A 23,836-nucleotide genomic window follows, 5' to 3' on the forward strand; every position below is an offset into this window, starting at 1 on the left:
TGCTACACTTGTGCAGTCTTTTAGTTGAAAATACAGTTTTGTGTACAATTAAAAGTTGGGGCTTTTTTTTCCAGCATACCAAGACAGAAGCTAGGAAATGATGGAAACTCAAGCTCCTTGCGGCACAGGTACAGACTGCCTCACTGTGTGTAACTCAGCGATGGGTTCCTATGCACCACTCAATGGATGGACTAAAGTCCCAGTACTGAACACTGACTTTTACTAAAAAGTCAAAGCAGACTATTTCACAAATTCTGTGTTCCATTTGGGTGGGTTTTTTGCTGATGTTCCCTAATTATGCCAGACTGCAAGCCTCAGGGTGTGATTTTGTATGTCTCTGGGAAGACTGGGGGCTGGCTGACCCGTACACACACACACACTACTGCTTTCTGTAAACCTAAGACAATTTTGTGTCTGGCAGTGCACATCTTCATCCAAATGCCATTTGAAACTTTGTTCTGCAAATTTTTCAGGGCATGCAATTGCTGAAGAGCGGCTAGACTGCTTGACTTCAGCTTTCCATCTACATCCTATCACAACGGCAAAACAGCAAGTGATGCAACCCAAAGACAGATGTTTCCCAAGATCAGAGAAACATACTCAGGTAGCAGACACAGGTTCAGGATGCCCATTCAATTTCATACATGTATTATGCTCCTCCTTTTTATTCACAAAGTATCCAGCAGGATTAGGGTCTGATTGCCTCGAGGCTCTCCTTTTTTCACACCTTGCTGCATTGCACGATGGTGCTATTATAGGATGGGCAGATCTTGGAGTGATGTAGGGGTGTCTCACAAATGTGGAAGTGGCCTTAATTCATGTCCAACTTGTTATAAATGTGAGCCCAGGGGGAAAAAAGAAAAGAAAAAAAAAAAGGCATTTAAGGCATTTGCTTATCCATAAGCTACAAAATCACTTGATGCTCCAAAAAGCACTTAAGATAGTGCTTAAATCCTACCCAAGCCAATCGCTGCCTAACATCCACTTTAAGCAAGCACATCGAAGCATTTTGCTGAACTATGGCTTTGGAAAACAATGCAAGGCCCATTGAATTCCATGGGCATGACCTCAGTGAGGAGAAAAATAAAACAAGAAAAAAATTCCTCCCCCCCAAAATAAATGGGAGTATGACAGAGGCAGAAGGAGTGACATCACCATATGCTTGTGCCAATTGTGGCCTAGGTGCTAAAATCACAAGTCCATTAAAAATAGCTATGAAAAAGTGATACCACATTACATTGATACGTTGGGGAAAAATAATGCAAAAAGGGTTTTTCATCCTATATCAAGACATCTGATGTTGTTACTGACAGTTAAACCATTTGCAATTCAGATTACAACACCACCTCAAGGCTCCATGCAAATAAAAAAAAAATTATCTATGAAAAAGAATTCACTAATTAGTGTGCTGATAAATAGGTTCTTTAAAAAAGCATTTCTGATTTTTCCCCAGATTTTTCAATATGTATTCTGAAGCAAGATTGCATGTTTCAGATCAGTGACGCTATTTTCTGACCCCCTTTTTTTTTGTTTGTTTCAAAGATGCTGATTAATCTAAATTACTACACGTCAGACTTTTTAACTGCGAATGTTTTCAAGTCAGCGTCTGCCTTACATCTGCATTCCCATTTAACATATAAATATTACCACAGAAAATACTTCGTATATAAAGCACTGAAAAAAACCCCAAAACCATCACACAGAGAAGAATAGCCTGTGTTGTATATATACGGCAGACAAACAAAATTCCATGGAAAAACACACACTGTAAACATCAATGCCTTCCCATTGAGGACAGCTGCTGTAACACAATCCAGGGTGCCTGCTGCCAGGATTTTCCGCATGAGTGCATCTTCTTTTAACCGCTGCTCAAACACTGGCTGAAAGAGGAGCTGCTAGACTGAACATGTGTCTGCGCTCGGACAACAAACACACGGCACAGCAGTGGAATGCAGAGCAAACCTCGGGATTTGGGCGGGAAACGAGCTACCCGCTGTCTACCTTTGGGTCGAGTTCACAAACGTTTTCGCTCTGGTCTTCAGAAACGCATTTTATACTTCCTGAGGAGAACTAAGCGCGCATGTTTGTGAGAATGCATGCAGTCGCAGAGATTTTAAGTAGAAACTGTCGTCAATAAACGAATCACAATTTATGACAAGAGTATGAAATACACATCTTTCATTGCTTGCATTGGCAGCTGAATAGAAAGGAAGAATAACCCTATTGGACACATAGTCATTTTCTTAGATTAAAGAAAATAGATATTAGCAGAATTACGAACAGAGAATCTGCAAAACAAGTCACAGATTAGATAGCAAACGGAATCGGGTTGCCCTGCACAAAAGGCACCTCGGCTGCCAAAAGTACAAGAGCAATTAAGGAGCCCAAATCAGCTTAAAAGCAGAGTGGAATAAACGGTGTAGAAAAAGGGAAGTGCTCACTTGAATTAATGAGTTTGTAAATGAACATACACACGCACATTTATACATACACACCCCCACAGCCTTCCACACCATCAGGGTAAAGCGTCCTCGCTGGACACACGCCAGGCTGATGGGTCTGCTCCACACTGGGCTGGGATGCCCCATGCTCTCTAGTTTCCCCCAGCTCAAAGGGCTGAGGCCATGGATTTTTTCCTTGACTCCTGCTGCATGCTTCCTGCTACACCATTGCAAAAAATGGAAGCTGTTTACCCAGGTATCCTAGGCAATAAAAAACCGTTGTCCATTCTTGACATATTTCCCATAGGTCAAGCTCAAATACATTCTAGATTTAAAATTCTAGATATGCACCAGCCAAAGCGGACACAAAATCATAGTAAAAATTGTTTTAACTAGTGAAATAGTAAAGGTTTCCTTTTCCTCTGTGCCTCAGTTTCTTCACTATCCTTTAGTCTATTTTGTGCGTAGATGAGAATCCTCCAGGGAGCTGGAACCCTCCTCCCCCTCCAAAGCCATCGACTGATCTGCTTCTCTCTCTCTCTGAGTGATGAAAGGAAACAAAAACATAGGATGTACGTGTGTGAGAAAAGTGATATACAGACCAAGAGAAAGAATACAAGAAAAAACCTGAAGGAATGAAACTTCAAGGATTTATGTGAACACCGTCCCTTTTTTAAGCGTATTTCTAGCTTTACAAAAGGGCTTGAAACTATGTGTAGACTAAGTGTTAAAGAAACAAAAGGTTAAAAAGAGATGCCAGTACTTCCTTAAGTGTTGTGATTCAGCAGGGCCTAGCTCACAATTTATGACCTTTTGGAGGCTGGCAATGCTATGATTACTCAACCTGGCTCATAGTTGGCAGACACAGTCCAAACAAGAGAATCACAGAATCTCAATTCTAATCCCTGATCTTTTACAGGGATTCAGCTGGATCTCATTCAGCAACGCATGCAGGCACATGCTGTATGTTAAACAAAACGTTACCTCCACTGAAGCTCTTAAGACTCAGAAAGCACTCAAAGCACACGCTTAACCAATTACCTAAATCAGGGTCTACGTGTTCACAAGACAGCTACTCCCAAAAGTTGTGTATTCTTCCTTTGGCTTAATTACCAACTCAGCTGAGTGGGTTTGGCATTTTGTAGGAAGCGTGGGATGGTCAATACAAGAATTACTGTCCAACAAAGTGCATGGTACAATATTTAGTTGTAGCAACGAACAAAACTATCAGTGCAGCTACTAGGGCAGAAGAAGCAGAAAGCACAGACTGACAGCTTTCCGCAACCTTAGAACAGCCCTTTTAGTTCCACTATACCTTGTCTATAAAAGTATTTCCCAAAACTTCCAGTTCCAGTATATCTTCTGGTCATTGACTAACCCTGCTAAGCCTGGTGGCTTCAGTCTTTGTATGATTTAGTCCTGCCACCTCTCAGCTTCAACAAGTGCAGAAAAAAAACCCCATGAAAACAAACTGTTCACAATCTAAACAGAAGCCAGAAGGAGTCCCACATTGATCTTAAGATTCTTTTGGCCATAAATGGCATCAACAAGTGGGTAGAGCTAAGAAATACATGAGCTGTGAGATTCATTTTAGAAATCTTGATGAAATTTCATTAAAGAAGCAACTGACATGGAACTATGACGTTGAAAAATAAAAATCTGAATACAGGAGATTGCCAAAGTGATATAACACAGAACAGAATAAGTATAGGATGTAAGGTCACAAATTCCAAATATACGAGTTGTTGAGCACCCCTTGAAATACTAAAAATCTATGCTTTCCTTTAATGCTAGAATTGCTCACGATTCCCTCAGTGACATGGTGGCGTGCGCAGTAGGCCAGTAAACACGGGTACTTTCAAAAATAGAATCAGGTACAGCTGGAGATTAAAAAGCCCCCACTTTTTGGATCTCTTAGAAGATCACCTAAGAAAACAGAAGAGCCTCAAACAATTAAACAGAAAAGTCGTAAGAGGCAAGTATGTGTATGGGACCACATTCAATTCTTCTGTGAAGCCACACCATTTAGAGACCAAATTCCTTTCGCCTTTCACATAAAAAAGTGAACCCCTGCCTACAAAGTTGAAGGGATCATGGCATGCTTTACTGGGAGGAGGACCGCTGAAGTCTGCATCCCTGTAAATGAATATCCACAATATCAACCAGAGACGAGAAGGTGTCTGGCGGGGGGAAAGCTCAGCGTGAGCACCAAGGGTCAGACGTGGCTATGCACAATCAGACATTTAATGAATTTCTGCAGACAGCTGCTTACATAACTGTCAAGCTGCCCTACCAGCCCTTTAAAAGCACTGAGGCATTTCCCCTTCTTTAAGGAGGGGGAAAAAAAAAACCCCAAACATCCCGTTCCGAAAGATAAGAAACGCAAAATTCCTAAGCAGCAATAGTCGCAATTACTTATAATAGCTTATGACTACATGGATTAAGCTTTAATTATTACACTGTTGCTATTTGTCTACTATTGGATGTGCGGAGAAACCAGTTCTAACCTGTCAGATATGACGGACTCGTGTTTTCTAATGTTTAAAGGGTTATAGTATGCCCTTGCCTTTTGCCAGCAGTATATTTCCACAATTAAAGGAAGTTATTTTATACTATTTTAAACAAAGGTTGAAGAAATTTGCCGTAGGAACAAACTTCCTGAGTTTCATTATCCAAAGCTTTAAAATGACTGGCAAGCTTCACTTTTGAGTCATATAAGTTAATTGATGACACCATAATCATGAGGAGTAATGCTAGTCTAGTCAGGTATTCTTTCTTCCTGGTAAATACAATCCAGGATACCCCGAGGGATTCTGCTAAGCACAGACGTAGAGAAAAGCACACAGAAGAGGAGGACAGGAACACATTTTTCAACATGTCTTTTCCCCTTATTCAACTGTCGAAGAGAACAAACGCATTGTCCAACAGGGATTACAAATGAGCCTCTGCCCAAAGTTAAAACTGAACTTCCGAAAATATACATGCTGCCACTTTGAATTTCATCCTTCAGATATTGACAACTTTTATCCTATGGCAATGATTTACAAGACAGAAAAGTATTTTTTTTTAAATCATTTAAATCCACATGACCGATTATGAAATTATATACTTTGTCTTTCCAGTGAAAAGAAGGGACAAAAGGACAAAGGAATCTGGCCAACAATTTATCCACAGATTTGCGAACTCCCACGATAAGCTGATGAACAAACTTTTAACTTTATTTCCATTTGATAAAAAAACTGTACTTTAACAATCTTATGGGAAGGCCCGTAAGAACATATTCACCTACTTCTAATTAACCAAGATTAATTAGCACACTCTGTAGCTTACTTCCCTGCAATGCAGCAGCATTTTCCCTCTCAGGGATGCATCAAAAATGGGGTTAAAATGCAACAGCTTAGAGGAAAAAGTATTAGAGAAAAGTCAATGATGGACTCCTACACAATCCTTATGAGATGTAATTTCACGAAAAAGGAAATTCTTCAAGCCCTATCAGAGAATATGGATAATTTTTGGCACGTACACCTCGTGTGCTTTGTCCTTTCATGGAGATAAGTAGAACATATTGCTGTCAGAAAAATGAATTACTTTGACTGATACTCTAAGCCTTACATTGTCAAAGAACTGCTGCAGCATGGTCTTTCTCCCCATCTGTCCCAAACAGAGCTGCTTTATCTACTTTTCCCTCTATAACCTGGAGCAGAATATAGACAATTTCACATTGGGAGTGGACAGATGCTGGAATTGAAAACACCTAGTTCAAGGTTAGTATAGTCTCACTAGTTAGGCTTTGAGTGAGAGTGAAATATTCATTCCCTGAATTGAAACATCCATTGAAGTGTTGTATGAAGTCAGTCTGAGCCTACTTGTCAAGAAGAACAGAAGAATTACGGGGGGTACAGGGACTGTCCTCAGGTGTCAACCGTTTAACAGCTGTAAAGATACCGGCTTACTACAAGAAGTGTAAACATAGTTGAGAAAACAGCCTAATTGCAGCAATCTTCCCTAACGATTTCATTGCTCATGTGGCGTACGCATGTACACTTCCTGTAGGGCTTCACTTCATTGAATTATAGGCATTTCCCAGCTTTCAAGCTTAGATATTATCTCATCCTCTCACTAATAGAAGAAATAGATGTATGCACAGGAGAATTTACAAAACATGGTTTCTTGTGGCTCTCTGTGTGGATTGTGCCTTGTCTAACAGTAAGATTGAATGCAGACTAAAACCTTTCACTTGGGTGGAGGAACCTTCCCTCTTCCTCCTCCTCTCCTACACAACTGCTTATTTCATGAAATCAAGTATCATTTAGACTTAACTCCTATAAAATTAAGGTAAGACCGGACAACCTGTTCAAAACCTACCTGGGGATTGGTGACGTGCTGGCAACAGGATCACACTGGCCTTGCTTCCTTGCAAAAAAAGTAATGTTGAGTTATACATCAGTGCATGCATGTCTGTGTATTTTTTTTCTTGCTAATTTTACCTGGCTAAGGAGGTGAAAATAAGGGAACACACGAAGGAGAAGTAATCCGACTCTTTTTTTTTTCCTTTCCTGGCAGCAAAGTATGCCGTACATAATGAAACTAATACTCAGTCCAAAAAAGTATATATAACAAAATGCCATGATAAAGAAACCATTTAAAAAACTGCAACTTCCCAAGTACTGTAGTTTTCCAAGTAAAAGCCCACATTCTACAATAACGACCTCAAGTGAGACACACTAGGAGATGGCAACATAAACTTTAGGATTATCACCCATCTGAGTCACTTACACCCTGTTTATGTCTAGTCAAAGGCTCAGCGGTTCCAGCACTATTTATAACATTTTGTCTCATCTTTCAAGGGTTTTTCCTCCTTCTATCAATAGTTTCCAGAAACCAGGGAGATTTCTGACATGCTAAAGTGACAGAATGCTACCGCTAGCCCTGTTCAGCAGCAGAATACTACAGCAACTAATGATAAGGTCGATCAGCTTTTAAATATGTGATCTCTCTTAATAGGAAACAGGTTCCAAACTTAGAGTTAGAGAACATGCTAAGCTGCTAACTATTTTTCTTCCCTCCATTCTCCTCTGAGACCTATTCTCACCATGGACCTATGCTTGAAACTTGTTTGCAAGGCTGTGTTTGAGACCTGTGCCGCAAGACTCATTCATGATGCGTCATGAGAGATTAGGATTAAAGATTAAAATCACTTTACTTTATAGTTCTGGAACTCTGCACTCATGCAACCTCACCTATGAAGCAAATCAAGCAGATTCAGTTTCATGTTGAGAGTAGTTGGATCTTGCAATCAAAAAGCAGGAGAGGACCATGATCCAGGTAAAACACTATCACTGTCTGCCAAATTTAAATTTTAATGCCTCCCAACAAGCATGGAACACAGTAATTGTACTGAGTCTTCACTAATTGTACTGAACATCACTCAACTGGCCTTTCCAGGAAGGCAACGAGCAGGGATGCAAAGGAAGGAAATGAGGCTTCTCGAGTGCTATCCTATCTCCCATCCAAAACAAATTTGGAGAGATCTACTCAATCCCTCTCACAGAATCAACACTCTTTAAACCAAGTCCACTTTCCAACTAAAATCCTTCATATCCAGAGTTTTTAAAAGATATATTATGTTTAGATTTCCTTTTAGTCCCCAGTCCTGAGGAGATACTAACACTTGAGTGAGATGCCTGTAGGTGACACATATGGAAAGTACTGCAGTCATCTCATCCATGACCTACATTATCATATAAATATATATATATATATATATAAAAATGTATGTAACCTTTAAGAACAAAGCACTCAGTTTATCATATACACACAGGCTTTTTTGTCTTCAAAAAAATATTACAAATAAATCTTTCCTAAAAATCTGGCAGCCATTCTACTTCTTGGCGCACCGGTGAATCTTGCTAAATGTAAGACTGCACTCATGCCACCCTACAACACTATTTTTGTCATCCAGTTGACTATTAACCCATGGTTGAAAAACTTAAAAGTAGGCATAAGTTCATACATAACATGACTGCCCCCTTGTGTCAAACTAGATCCCCTTCCTTTACCAGAACATCTCTACTTACTTGTCTTTTCTTAACATGGAAAAAAAATAAAAAATTAAGCTAGTTTCTTGAGTATGAAACTAGAGTTCTACAGCTCTTGAAACTATGACAAAACAAAATGTAGGGTATAGGTGATAGAAAGCAATTCGGAAAATAGCAACATGTATTTCCAGAGTGATACAATCCTAAATCACTGACAGGTTTATTAACAACAACAACAAAGGAAAAAAGCTGTTTCCCTTTCAAAGCTATTTTCTTTACATAATCCCTTTTTTTCTTATAGGTCAGTTATAAAATTAATTATATGACATCATATAGCAAGATTATTAGCTAACTCCACCAAGTTAGACATACAGTGTAATTCACTAGTAGCTCTGAATACAGAAGACTACGTCACCATGAACAACATACTATATGTACTACAAGGGGAAAATTCACAAAGGACATCAGAGGTCCAAGTGGGCACATAGACATATACAGGATATAAGCTTACGTTTAAAATTATTTGCTCAAACAAAGCAACACCTTTGCTGAACACACATTCAGTTTCCAAGTTTTAAGGGATTCATAAGGGCTGTAATAGTTTTCTAATGAGAATTTGGTTCCATGCATAATTTACATATATTAACATACCATGCATGTGTTTGGAAACTTGGAAATTATTTCAAATGTGTTACGAAACATTATAATCTGTCCTTTAGCACAAGGGGCCAAAGACAGGTAATGCGGGGTTTATGCAGGTATCAGTAACTCGTGTGGCACCTGTGAAGTGCTAAACAGTTAAGCCATTTTTTTCCTGTTAAGCCAAGAGGGTGAACGTAAGTGCAAGCCCGTCGATGACGCTGGCAGATGGCAGTCAGTCAGAGCTAGATCAGATGTTTGCCATCAAGAACCAAGGGAAGAACTGGGTGTCTTTCTTCATGACTAGGGTAAAGGAAATTTTTAAAAAATTAAATAAGAGAGGCCCTCTGGCCAAGGAAGACAATCATTCATAAAGACTGAACTAGAAGTCTTCTGCCTCAAAAAACACCGGCTACAATACAATACAGAAAATGCTTCATTTTTGCTCATTTCACGCAGCTTCGGCAAAGCTAAACCAAAAAGCACTGTTATATGAATTGTGATGAAAACTACCGGTCTGCTTGCCCTTTGGCCTGCAGCACTGACTTCAGCTCACAGGTCTCCCCTTCAGTTTTCCCTTGGTGCTCGCTCAAGTTTGTGGAGCCACCAGGGACTCCCCTCCTCTCTTCTAAGGAAGCAGCCGTCTCTCTGTCCTACTGGCACATGCCCTGTGGGAGCACACGCACTAGTTAGGAGTGACGGTAGGGAAGATGAACAGGGAATAAATAAATAATTTCCTAGCTGCAGAACTGCAATGTCTTCTCTACATAGAGGCCTGAAGGCAGGAGGAAGCACTGGTGTGGGGAGAAACCCTGGGCCAAGGTATTCCACTGAACCTTGGGAAAGGGGAACACTGAGGGGGGAAAAGTGGAGAACTGGAACTAAGCAGATATGAACTGAGTTGAACTGATGGAAACAAGCGGCAAATTCTAAAAGATCAGTATTGTTCACAGCAGATCTCACAGTTCTGTATCAGCAAACGGAAAGCTTTTGGATAGAAAGGTAGGAGGAAAAAATGACAAGGTTAATTTCCTGGAAGTTGTTTCTTCTGAACACACATCCACATCTGCATAGTTCCTAGAGGAGTACCAAGCACCAAGGTGTCTAGAATGCAGCATCACAGATTTAATATCTGAAAAATATGAAGCCATCAGAACAACTTTAATAATCTGGGTCTCTGAAATACACCAATGCCAACAGAATTAAAGGCATCACATTCCAAGCATAAATGTGTCCAACGGTATCACGAAGATCAGCCAAATTTTCTCCCATATCCTCAGCTCGTTTCCTCCCTCTGTCACTGCTGATTTGCCTGTCCTTCTGTTCACTGGAGCTTACATCCTTCAATTACTCTCTTTCCTCCTCTCTCCTTCCCCCAGAATCCATCTGCTTCATCACAGCATCTCCAACACTTCTCCCCTTCCTCTCCAACATTTCCCCCCAGAAAAATTCATTTAGGCATTTGTAATAAACTGACCAGAGGAAGTTCAGATGGGACAAGGGTAAGCCAGTAATTAAGGTACAGCTTTCCAACTCATTTTGCTTGCCTACTCTTTCTCTTTTTTCAGTCTCCGTGCTAGATCCGTCACTGCTGCCACATGCACTTTGAATGTTTTCTCCATCACATGTAACTCTGTATAGCTACCAATTTCATTTCTTTACTGCATGTTTTATATGTTCTGCATTCTACACAAATATCCTGCTTAATCAGAGAACTCAAAAGCTTGCAATTCATATGTGAATATTCCCAGGCTTCAGACTCTTGGCTTGCTTTTACCCTTTCCTCCTTTTCTCTCTCCCCCCCCACCCCCTCCAGTTCTTTCTGACACAGGGACACCTTGCATAAATAAAAAAAAAAATCATTAACAAATTACAGACTCCTGCCATCCAAATATTTCTAATAATTCATACTCAGGGAATCTGCAAACTATGACTACAGCTCCATTAATTATGATTTATATTGAACTGCTTTTTGTGAAGTTCATACCTTTAAACTGTACTTCCATCAGAAAATGAGGGTTCCTAGATGTACTGTGACTTCAATAGGCCATTTGTGGTAATGCTACAAGCCTACAATATACATTATTTGCAAGTTCATAATTTATAGTAAAATACCAAAAGCCTTCAGACAAAAAGACAGAAGCAATTAAAAGCTCTAATAATCTGATCCTGCTGTTTGCAGCGCACAATGATTTAAAATTATTAGTGTGTTCCAATGTGGAAGTGATTTAACATAATTTAGCAAACCTGAGACCTACATTAAGATGTAATAATGATGAATGGATGAGACAGAGCACACACACTTACAGAAATCCTCAGAGCCCTGCAGAATAAAGGAAGTATCCCTGAAGACCTGGCAGGTGCCCCCAGTATGGGTGGCCAAAAGAAAAAAAAAAAAAAAAAAAAAAAAAAAGGAAGACTGCAAATAGCCTTTTTAAAAAAAAAAAAATAAATCAAGATTCTAGAGTGTAACAAAGGGCGTGGATAAGAATGCATTCCAAATTAGTATCTGAAAATGTTACATAGACAGGACTGGATTAGGTTTCTAAAATAAAAAGCAGATGGACTGAGAACACTTACTAAAGTCACTAAAGAACAAATCCATTGTGGTTGCATCTCCCCATTATTTATTATCCCAGCAGCTATTTTAGGACTTAAAGACTGGTACCGTACTTCCCATGTCCGTGGTTCTCAGCACAGGCTCCATACACACCAGCAGCAAGCACAGTGCACATCCTCTACCGCAAAGCATGTATGCAAGTCTTTACCTTTCGTGCTAATATAGAGTAGTGCTTTCAAACTGAGCTTTGTCCTAGTCTCTTTTCAGGAGAACAGGTACAGCATAACATCTCCAGACAGGATTTGTTTTTGTTGTTTGTATGCATACTGCCAACCACTGCAGGACTCTAAATCCAGAGCGGGGTTTCTGGAAAACAATGCAATGAAAGCACACACGCGCGGCAGCTCAGCATCCTAGAGACTTTAGGTAGGACAGGAGAAGAAAAGGATGCATTTCACCTCTGCAACCTCCCTGTGCTCCCAACACAAAAGTCCTGGACACTTCACATTCAACAATGGAGACAACTTGACGCCTGACTTGCAGACTTCGGTGAATAAACGAATGCTTCATACAGAGCTTGTGTCTTTGGTTTTCCAGCCCCAACTGTGGTCAGCTGAGCACTGCCGCCAGCTCATGCCGCTAACAAAGGGAAACTGACATCCCGCACCGCTCTGGTGCTGTCCTGCATGTCCCACCGTCTGCGGGACAGCCCAAGACAAGCTTCCGGTTTGTGTTAAGAATCAACTTTAAAATAATGGATTGCGAGGAGTTTCAAACCATTCACCACTGCCTGACACCTGTGAAGTCCACCATACCAAACCTACAACTGGAGAAGAATTATGCCTGGTTCAAGCACTTCTTGATCCCACTCTTACTGCAGAATGCAGGGCGTTGTTTCTGCTGTGCTCTGCTCACATCGTCATCTCTCTGCAGGACATTGCATCACACTGAACATGCCTTTATTTTCAAGGCTGTAATACATACGGGCCCAAAATCCCCAAACGATCAAGTCCCTGGGATCCCCACCACTCTCAATAACTCCCCTTTTCAGGAGCAGTGACGTTTCTGTACCAATGACGCTCGGCTGCACAGGAGATGAGACCCGGTTGTGGGGTAGGTCCCTGACCTAAGGGACATGAAGACAGACTGACAACAACAGTTACCACTTTCTGATCCATTTCCCTTTTGACATTATATTTATACATTTTCCATGGGGAGAAAAAGGGAAAAAACTGAACACAAACACATCAGTTTTCCTTGGGAAAGAAAGACAGAGAGGAGCAACCGGACATAGCAATGACTAGCTTCTGTATTTACTTTTATCCCAAGAGGCACTCAGTAACCACAGAAAGGGGCGTGATACAGGAACCCGAGAAAAACACAGACCAAAACACAACTGTGAGCAACGTGTCAGGTGCCTAGCTTTAGTTTGCTAACAGGCTGACAACTACTGTAAGGTATTTAGGGTATTTTGTCTGCAACACAATGAAAATGCTTTAGCTTTTCCCAGCTTAACTTCCTGTGGTGAGTAAAGCCAAACATACAGTTCTAAACATGGGAATGACAAAGTCCCTGAGACGCTGAGTGAAATCACAACTATTTCCAGTCCTTGCAGTCAGATGAGGAAAGTAAATTTGAGTCAACAGCTCCATGACCTGCCATGGGCTCTCTGTCCAAGGCCCAAAGCCAGGCATGCCGCATTTCACGCACCCAGCATCCCAGATGATGCGCAGAGCTGCCCACCTTACAGATCTGCCTGGGATTTGGCAAATGTTTCAAAGAAGACCTTCCATCGCAGTAAGCAAGCATTTTCCAGCAAAGCTTTGCTTCATCAGCAGGGTGTTAAGCATATTTGACCACGTTTTTAACTTTGGAAAAAAAAAAAAAAAATCATCAATAGTGATCAGAAACAGCAGCTGCAGAAGGAACTCTTTAATGCGTCAGTGCTGTAAAAGGATTTCCAGAGAAGTACAGCAAGAGGAAAATACCACATTAATTCTGAACTGGGCCCGGGTCATACCGGCAGCAGCATTTACTTGTGAGAAAACCTGCAACCACAATACTGACCTTTGTAAAACACTCAAATTAAATTATTAGGAAAAATCAACTTGTACTGATAATACGTTGGAGTAATTTTCAGATCAGTTTTACCCACAGAATGCACAGCATACGATTTCCTGCACAATTACAGTATTACAGCAGGTAAACTATCTCATATACACATTTTGCAATTGTTTCCCTGCGCGTTAATACTGCTACAAAAAGGTATTTTCCTTCAGCACTGCTGTCCTGTTGTGCTGTTCAGCAATATTTAAACCAGCTGTTGATTTCCACTTTTCCAATGTGATGCACTTTACTACAAAAGATGCTCTCACAAGACCTTACTAGAAATTAAATGTTATCCAAGTATTACAATACAAAGGTCCCTAAGGTCACATGTGCTATTTGTTTTTAATACCATAATGTTCCACACCTGGATTTGATAGTTGCGCCTGGAATTAGATCATGGAATCAGGGAATTTTCAGAATTGGAAGGGACCTCTAGAGATCATCTAGTCCAGCTCCCCTGCTAGAGCAGAACTGCCTAAAGCACATTACTCAGGACTGCATCCAGGTGGGTCTTGAAAGTCTCCAGAGAAGGGGACTCCACAACCTCCCTGGGCAGCCTGTTCCAGTGCTCTGTCACCCTCGCCGTAAAGAAGTTTTTTCTCATATTTGATCGGAACTTCCTGTGTTCCAGCTTGTGCCCGTTAACCCTCGTCCTGTTACTGGGAACCACTGAAAGGAGTCTGGCTCCACCCTCCTTAAACCCACCCTTCAGATACTTGTAAACATTAATAAGGTCTCCTCTCAGCCTTCTCTTCTCCAGGCTAAAGAGTCCCAGCTCTCTCAGCCTTTCCTCATAAGGGAGATGCTCCAGTCCCTCAGTCATCTTTGTTGCCCTATGCTGGACTCTCTCCAGTAGTTCCCTGTCCCTCTTGAACTCGGGAGCCCAGAACTGGACACAGTATTCCAGTTCTGGCCTCACCAGTGCAGAGTAGAGGGGGAGAATGACCTCCCTTGACCTGCTGGCCACACTCCTCCCTATGCAGCCCAGAATTCCATTGGCCTTCTTGGCAACAAGGGCACATTGCTTGCTCATGGATAGTTTACTGTCTACCAAGAACCCCAGATCCTTTTCTTCAGAGCTGCTTTCCTGCAGGTCCACCCCTAACCTATACTGGTGGCTGACATTCTTCAGGTCAAAAATACATTCAACAAACTATTTCCTTGTTACGCTGTGTTGGTTTCCAGCTCCGTCTGCCCCAGAGACACAGAGATCTGTCACTACACTCTCATCCACAGCCATCATTTCATTAATGAAAAGAAATATTTACAAATGCTAACATTTTGACCAATATTAGAATTATAATTTTGCTAAAAATGCTCATTTACTGGTTTGTGCCTGCACATGGAATAAGTCTCCGTGGTCAACTATGTCTCTTGGTTGGCACATACGGATCTTGACGGGCATTCCAACAACCTTGTACCGTTATCAAATTGATTCTTGATGGAGAGCCGTGATGCCAAATCCAGGTATGTTTCCGACACCAATTTAGCATAGTATATGCAGCATGTGTGGACATAATGCTGCCCACAGTTTTCAAAGTATGCTAATGTAACTGCTATTTAATAGTATTAAATTTTACTATTCAAGTTTTTAACTTCTTTTGGTGTATCCACCACATAGAAACAAAAAGTAAAGCTATCTTCCATCCTCTTGAAATAAAAGACAATGTTTATTTATGCTTTGCATTTTAATTCTGGAATTGACTTCAGATGACAATAAATATAACTTTTTAAAACGCTAGATAAAAGTGGGACATTTTTATTGTCTCCTCCCCCTCAAAAAAAAAAAAAGCTTTTGTACTTATTATACTGCATGGTGCCCAAATTAAACAATGATAAAAGTTAGTAAGTGGGGAGTTGCTTCTTGTTTTTACAGCACAGGAGCCCTGTACTTCTGAATCACTAAGCAGCTGGAGTCTGGTTTAATTACTTAACATCAATCAAGATGTAAACCAGCACTTGGAGACCAAGGAATGCAACGTTCATCTGCAACACAAAAGAAATAGCTCAGCTATCTTAGCTTCTGCCTAGACGGTTTGTACACTAGGAAAAGTCAACACATTACTTTTATACTCTGTCAGTAACATAAAATAGCCAAATAGTAATTTTACCCTGTACTTGAATACATCAGTGACAATTTATAGTAAGGGAGAAAAGACCATGAGAATATTATTTCATAAAGGCTTGTAACCTCCAACACAGAACATATTTGTCCAGTACTACCTTCCGGCAAATAGCAGCACCAGTATATGGTAGCACTTCCCTCTCCAATAAATAAATAGATAGAAAGTTAAAATAAAATAAAAGGAGAAATGAAATTGCAAACTCTAGGTTCCTACCTGAATTTTTCACCTGTTCACTCTCTAAGCTTGTGAAATACAATTCTTTTATTACGTTTTTGCTAATATTAAGAACACAGCACAGCAACGCTGCTTTCAACTCGATGAAGCGCTACAGCCTGTCTTTTACAAGATCAAAGGAGATGATCTAATTATCCCTTCTGGTCTTTAGATCTATAGATGTAAACTACACACTCTATCTAATCTATGCAAAAAGCAGCCACCCACCACAGTACACAAGAACTTCTCCCGAGAGATAAAAGAAACGAGTAACCACATGGGACAGATGTTAGCCACATTACTTATTGCACTGTCGGAAGCAGCTGAGTTAGTACAGCGTTGAGGGTGAAACGAGACACCATGAAGATCTGCCCAAGTCTGCAGCACATCTCAGGTAATCCAGCTATAAAAATTAAGTTTACAAATAACTGCCTGTGTCATGGAAGACACTCTATCAGTTAACTTTTGCCGACTCTGTAGTGGACATCGGATGCAGAACACAGAAACTGTTGATGTGCTGGGATCCCCACCTATCAGATGTTATACAAACACAGAACAAAACCAGTCTCCAACTCAGAGCTTCCAATCCAGGCATAGGATGACAGATTAAATATATACAGACAGATGCAACAGTACCTGGAAACAAGGTATTGCATTTGTGTCAGCACGGCAGTGGCCACAGTACTCTTCAGGTGCAGGGAGGATTTTACAGTGATTTTGAATCAAGGCAGCTGCAGAAGAAGATGCACAACACTGGTGCTATTAGCTCATTGCCACAGTGGGAACGCCATAGCTATTTTGGCAGCGCTTCTAGCTGGTATCAATACCCACAAGCCAGAAATAAAATTCTTATAAAGTATGACAAACATACTAAAATACCCATTCGCCTTTCTACATTTGAGACAAGTTTGTTTATGTCCTGCTCTCCTGCAACCACCTGGCTCTTGAGCTGCAACAAGCTCTGCAGCCCCCTAAAACTAGGGCTCCCCAGCAAACTAATGCTTTCTTAACTTGAATCAGAGACACTTTCGAGTCCTTTTTGATGACCATACTGTGTTGATCATTGCTAATTTAAGGGATTAGCCATATTTAGGACTGGATGGCCACAGCTCTTTTCCCCTCCTATGCAACCGGCAACGACAAACCCGAATGGGATGATGACACCGAAGTCATTACAGTGTCTCATTTACCACCATTCTGGGGTTTCCTTCTGAAAAAGACACTTTCCTGATTGCTTGTTAAACCAGCTTTAGGGACAACTCATATTCTCAAGTGGCTCAAATCAGCTGAACAGATGAGAAAATCAGACTCTTGATATGCCCAGAGTTCTAGGGTCGATTTCTATGGCCAAGTTTATGTCCAATTTGTAACAAAAGCACAGGATATAAAATGATGCTTTTCCATACCAAAGGGAATAACTCAGGGAAACAGCCCTCCTCTTTTTTCGCAAACTATTAAATCAGCAGAGACAGTAAGCGGCATTTCTAAGGGAGCTTGAGTACATACTGAAACATGCCAAATGAAAAAGGGATGCTGCTCAGCGTACAGCAAGCACTGAAGACTTTCCTGTGGCAAGAGAAGTAAACGACCGGGATAACAGCACATAACAGTAACCAGAGATATGTGAACGTTAGGCTCTGGTCTCAACTCAAGCATGTTCTTATATACAGTTCCTATCACTGCTATTCTGCTGACATGCCCTGTCATTACTGATAAAATGGACCCCATACAAATCACGGTTTAAATATTGTTAGCAGCGTTTCAGAGAGAAAACTTGTGACAGCAGAAGTCAGCCGTTACATCTGCCCACTCAAGAGTGAAAAAAAATATTTGCTCAGACTTCAGAGGGTCATTTTGGAATAGAAGAGGAAGATAAAAGCAGGAATCTTTTACAATATGAGCTAGCAAATCAAAGCAAATAGGGATTCCACTTGCTGGTAATCTGACAGAAAAGAGACAATTATAAAACACATTCAGCACTTTGTTCTAGGCAATGTGGTTATATCTCATGCCAACAGATTATATGCTGGTAATTAAAGCATAGGACACTTAATAAAAATCTTAAAAGAGAGAAAACATTATTTCCAAGAAAGGCCCGTGGTAACTGCAGCACCATGGACACTGCACTCAGCGTTTACCAGCACACTTCATTTCGATTATTTCCATTATATTTCAAAGTGTCCAAAATTCATTTTAATCATTGAGAAAGATCCATGCGTTATCATCTCCTCTTAATCTGGAAATTATTAAAAAGCATTAATTTTTTTTGCTTTATCATTCTATCTATTGTGCTGCTTAACAAAGAAGGGTTTATTTTTAAAAACTCCTTCACCATTGGAGCCTGCCATTTATTCTTAATACAATGCCTGAAAGGCTCTCTACCACACCCGAGATGCTGATGGAGATAGTACAGAAGATAAAGCTGATGTCAGAATTTTTGTGGGATAGAAATACATTTAACAACAGAAAGTCCTTTTTTTTTTTTTTAATCTAATGCTTTATTTTAGTGTAAACCTACTATATTAAATCTAAGATCACAACAGTATGCCATTGCAAGATAGCCTCCATTGAAAAATTATTTGTATACTGACAAAACTAATCCTTAACTAATGAAATGTATTTTCATCACCCCAATAAAGAGATATATGAATAACATGGGGAAGGGTCATTAAAACATCGAGAATTATTGTTACTTTGACCATATAGACAATAGCAGGATCTCAAATGTGCAATATTAGCAACCATTTTCACCGAGCAATACATTTCCTGAAGTCAGCTGGATCCACTGTAATTCTTTCAAAAAAAAAAAAACCTAACAAAAAATCAAGAGAAAGATGTATATGAAGTGATACCATACTCACAATTTAAAGATCAAGAATTTTTCCAGCAATTTGCATAGTTAGAGTGTATATTGGTTTACGTAGTCTTACGACAGCAAGTATTCATTTGGTATGATACTTAAGGGGACAGAACTAGGTTTGGGTTGTTCAAGAGGTCTTACCTGTTTCTTTAAACTTTGTGAAAAATCAAGCTACTTTTTATATAAAAAGAGTTTAAATACAGTATTCAGAGATGACCTTTGATTTATGTTTCTGCAGTAAATTTACAATAGATTCAGAGATAGTATTTCCTTAAAAGATTACTCTTCGTCAGAAGCAGAAAGAAATACCAAACATTTATACATCAGAACTGATTAAACAAACTACTGTCTAATGACCTGCTGAACACCGAGAACAGGAAACTATAGAAATAAGACATCAACTTATTTTTCATGCAGTAGCATTTCTGAAAGATTCATGCAGAATGTGGAGCTCTTTTTAAACTTCTTTAAAGAGGTGAGAAATATTCATATAAAGATATATTAGACTGATTGTTCTTCATTATTTTCTTCCCTTTTCAGCTCAATTCCAACCACTGCCCCCTCTCCCTCCCATTTGTATCCTTAAGGAGCTTGGTGCATTTCTTTTTGCTACTTCAGCGACTGCCAAATGTAAAGTTAAAGAAGGTGCTGAAATTAAACAATTATACGAACCCATGGAAAGGACTCCTGGTAGCTGAGGCTCAGCTACAAGTAGCATCGATTTTCCACTGCTTTAAAATGCAAATAGAACAAAAGACCCAATGAGGTGAAACAGGGAACAGGAGACAATACGGGAACACACTGATTAGAGAAAACAGTGAGAAGTCCCAACGAGAGGCCTGGTATTGCTACAGTACAGTTTCCTATTTCACTTTTACAACAGAATGGATCACAAGCATTAAACAAACCACTGAAAAGCCAAGTCTTATCTCAAACAACCCACTGTGTACTGCATTCTTCTAACTGTTAACAGTTCATTTTATAGGTGGGATCCATTATAGCTAATTACACAGATTGCTCTGCTTGAGTCTGCATCTTCTGCTTAGAAAACTTCTCACATAGAAGGAAAAGTGCAGTCACTCTTCCACGCACTCCTATCTTACTCAATATTTGCACCTTTTGCAAATCTGCGTTTTCTCTGACATTCTCTCCCTTTCCTGTTTGAACATCAGGTCCCAAAGTGCTTCTATTATTAATTTTGTTTCCTCAAAGTGGTAATGGCAAATGATTAACTGGTACAGTAATCTTTCCACATGAAACATTTCCCATTTCTAATTCCACAGAAATAGGGCTACACTTAGTACAATGTTTATTTCAAAACAGATTTAACATACAGCCAGGAGTATGTCCTGCAAAAACACCCCACACCTGCGTTTTTATTATTAGACACAAAACCAGTGCTATTAAATTCAGTGGGAATATGCACCTACATTTATAAAAAGAGAGAGATTTTCGCATAAACAAGTAGGGCACTGAAATTCAATTTAAAGGGGACTTTAGGCCTAGAAGCCTAAAGCCCTTTGTCATAAGAGCTGAAAGACGGCATTTTCTTTCCAAGACCTAATGCAAGTGAGGAAACAAACTTAGCCCCAATTTTTTTTTTAAGGCACAATGATGCCAAGTGTTTGCCTGTCAGTAACAGCAGGTCCCACGCGCTTTTGCCAGATTTACATTACCTGTCAAAGGGAGTATTTTTCGTACTGTCAACTAAAAGTCACTTTCCAGTTGCATGTCTCCAATTAGCAGTGTAATACTTACTCATGCATTTATAACTGTCAAAAATTAATGTTTGTTCTGGAGTCATTTTCTGTGGTTTATGGATAAGCTAATTCATACGTTCCAATAAATATATAATTGAGCAGGAAATAGTTCTATGAATCTCAAATCCAAGCATCCTTAGAACAAGAGTTTTATATTATGCTTCTGCTTCTGAAACTGTCTTCATGCTTCTGTTACTCTGACAAAGTATGAATTGCTTTTAAGGCCTGAAACTAGACACATCTGCACTTAATTTGACTTTTCCATACTAATTTGTTTTCATAGCTGGTGCTGTATTTTTGTTAAGCACTTGAGTTTAGATTTGCATATGGTTGCTTATTTCCTTATCACCAAATCTGGAGCAATTATTCTGTGTATATATGATGGCTTTAAGGAAACAAAATGCTTCACAACTGGGGACATCAAAACAAAATAATTCATCCTTCATTACTTCAGGCACAGCATAGCTTTCAAGCCTGAGTTAAAAAACACACACCAACACGGATCTGAAATGACTAACCACTTTTATTACCCAGAAAATTAGTATGTGGCTTTGCACACAGAGATCTACCTGTTACACAATTCTAAATTTGATCCTTAATTCTATGCCCATGTGTCTAATGCAGGTCCCACTAACTTGTGTAACCAGTTGATAAACTTTTGTTCCCTAGGACTTTGAAATGAAGAACTGAAAAGAAGCATTTGTCTAAATAATTCATGGACATTGATTGCTCTTCAGCACCCAGCAGCTTAGGTACCCAGTGAAACGCAGCACAGCAGTTTGCTTTTCAACCGCCTCAGATGCAAGCAGAACGCACAACCCCACAGTAAAACAAACAGTAGAATATTTTCCATTCCAAAATATTTGGGAATATCTGTTACCTGAATGCTAATACTCCACCTGACATTACAAAACACAGGATTTTCACTAACTTTTTGCTGATCTAGCATTGTTTCAGGCCTTTTAATAAACTGCCTACAAAGTAAATGCACTTTTAGGTGAACAGTTCTCAGGCTCTAGAACATTTGGGCACCCATGCTTCACAGAAACAAATTTCAATCAATATTTTATCCAGTTTTGCAATTTATCCAGTTTTGAATCTAAAACTAAAGTCTTAAAAGAAACAATGACTTCCATTTTCTTCAACCCTAGCAGAGACTCAGTTGAAGCCACGTATCGGGACACATTTTGTAGCATCCCATCATTTACGACCTACAGCAATCTAGGGAGATTTCAACAAAAGTTACAACCAAAAACTAAGGAAGTAAAGGAGAAATAAATAGGTTACTAAAAGACTAGGGTGTTAATTTGGTAAGGTTCTTCAGCTGATAACGCATTACCTATATGCTAAGGTCTCCCACAAGTAGTTAATAGGAAAAAAAAAAAATCTCAGATGTTACACAAGTTGGACTTAAAAGCGATGGAGCACCTTATTATTTGCAATTTATCAATTAAAGGTGACAATGAGAAATAACTAAATCATTTCCAAATGCAAAAAGGATAATGAAAACTCCTAGCACCAAAGCTTATTTCTCTTAAAGAAAGCCTGCAATGTTGTGGTAAATTAAAGTTTTAAAAAAGCTACACAAAGGAAACTTCTAGATCTGTTTTTTCTGCTCCGTTGGTTCTTGTCTAAGGCTTGAGGAAATTTATGACTTCCTCCTCCTGCTTGTACCACTAAGAAATCTTCCAGAATACAAGTCTCCTAAATCCTCTACCTACAAATACATGTACATACAGGTGATTCAGCTGAAAGTGCAAGTCCTTTTGTTTGGGGGCAGGGACAGGGAAGACTCTCCCCAAACCTACTTTTTTAAAAAATGCCTTTCTTAAGTGCCTATAAAAAAGTACATTCGTGCCTCTCTGGCATGTATAATGTATAGGAGGAAGGCCTGAAAACTGTCGGCAGGCATTTCTGCGTGTTTTGTACTTCAGAAATATAAGTATGCCAAGAATTTTGATCTGTGGTTTCACTGCAGAAATCCTCAGATTTCTAGGAATAGGAGGGGAAAAAATTGTCTCATTTCTCTGCTAGAGGACATACCGTCACACATCTACTATGGTAAATAATAAGCATTTGACAGAAGTTTGAATTAAACAATTACAGAAGATTATTTTTTTTTAAGCATTTGAATAAAAATCTTTTGCAATTCTAAATTTTTTAGAATAATCTGAGAACTGGAGATAAAATTTTAGCATAAGAGACGTGGAAAACCTTCTTTTAAAAAGACAAAAAAAACAACCAAAACCCAAAGTAAAAAACAGAGGCTTATTTAAAATCATTTTTATATACCACAAAGTAGTAATAAAGATCAAAACAGATCTTTTCTTCCAATGAAGATCATCGTTTGACTGTTAGAGAAGGTGCTGCTGAAATGGAAAGGCTGGTATTTCATAAGTAGTATTTCAAAATTTGCACTTTACAGCTATCCCACTGGAAAATGGTTGAGGGAGTCATATAATTCTCAGCAGGCAAGTACTCCCACACATTGTCTCCATGTGAAAATCTTGAGGCTATCGACCAGCAGCTGCCCAGAGACATTAGCTAAAACCTAAAGCCTTGTGTCACAGCCAAGTGAACTTTTCCTTAGGTCAAAACGAAGATTTACTGGCACTCAGAACAGTATACACCAACTTCAAGGTAAAAAGAGTTTGACGCAAATATCTGAGATAGCCCTATCAGCTCCATATTTCAGCTCCTCCCACATGAATTGGCTTCTCTCGTCTAAGTCAACTAATGCACAATTCAACCGCCTTGACTTACTGTGAGATGTGAGTTATTGGGGTCAACAGCGTCTCACCCTCCAGGTCAAGCTCATCGGCAAAGCTGTTGGTCCTGATGAAGGGTCCTGTGTTCACATCTAAAAACGTCGGGCTTTTTTTCACTGTGAGGAAACATGCGGGTAACAGTTAAAGCAATAACATTCAGCTTTTTCAAGAAAGGTCTACCACTCATTTGGACCTCTGAAATTTTAACAGAATACTGAAAACAGAAGTTACTGCAAAAAGTTGCATATACTGCAGAGTTCATGAAAAGTAAAACTCTAATTCTTCTACCCGAAAAATTTCAACTTCTGCTGGACTTAAAGCT

General features: G+C 39.6%; 1 protein-coding gene across 4 annotated transcripts in view; it reads right to left on the minus strand.

Annotated features, from left to right (window-relative positions):
* Positions 1-23,836, minus strand: part of KCNQ1 (potassium voltage-gated channel subfamily Q member 1) — a 363,171-nt gene that overhangs the window by 224,957 nt on the left and 114,378 nt on the right. For all 4 annotated transcript variants that reach the window (XM_054198522.1, XM_054198520.1, XM_054198521.1 and 1 more), the window contains one exon: positions 23,510-23,630. In XM_054198522.1, coding sequence (XP_054054497.1) covers positions 23,510-23,630 — 121 coding nt within the window. The remainder of the gene's footprint in view (positions 1-23,509; positions 23,631-23,836) is intronic.

Source organism: Rissa tridactyla, chromosome 4 (assembly GCF_028500815.1).
Source record: "Rissa tridactyla isolate bRisTri1 chromosome 4, bRisTri1.patW.cur.20221130, whole genome shotgun sequence".
Classification (NCBI taxonomy): domain Eukaryota; kingdom Metazoa; phylum Chordata; class Aves; order Charadriiformes; family Laridae; genus Rissa; species Rissa tridactyla.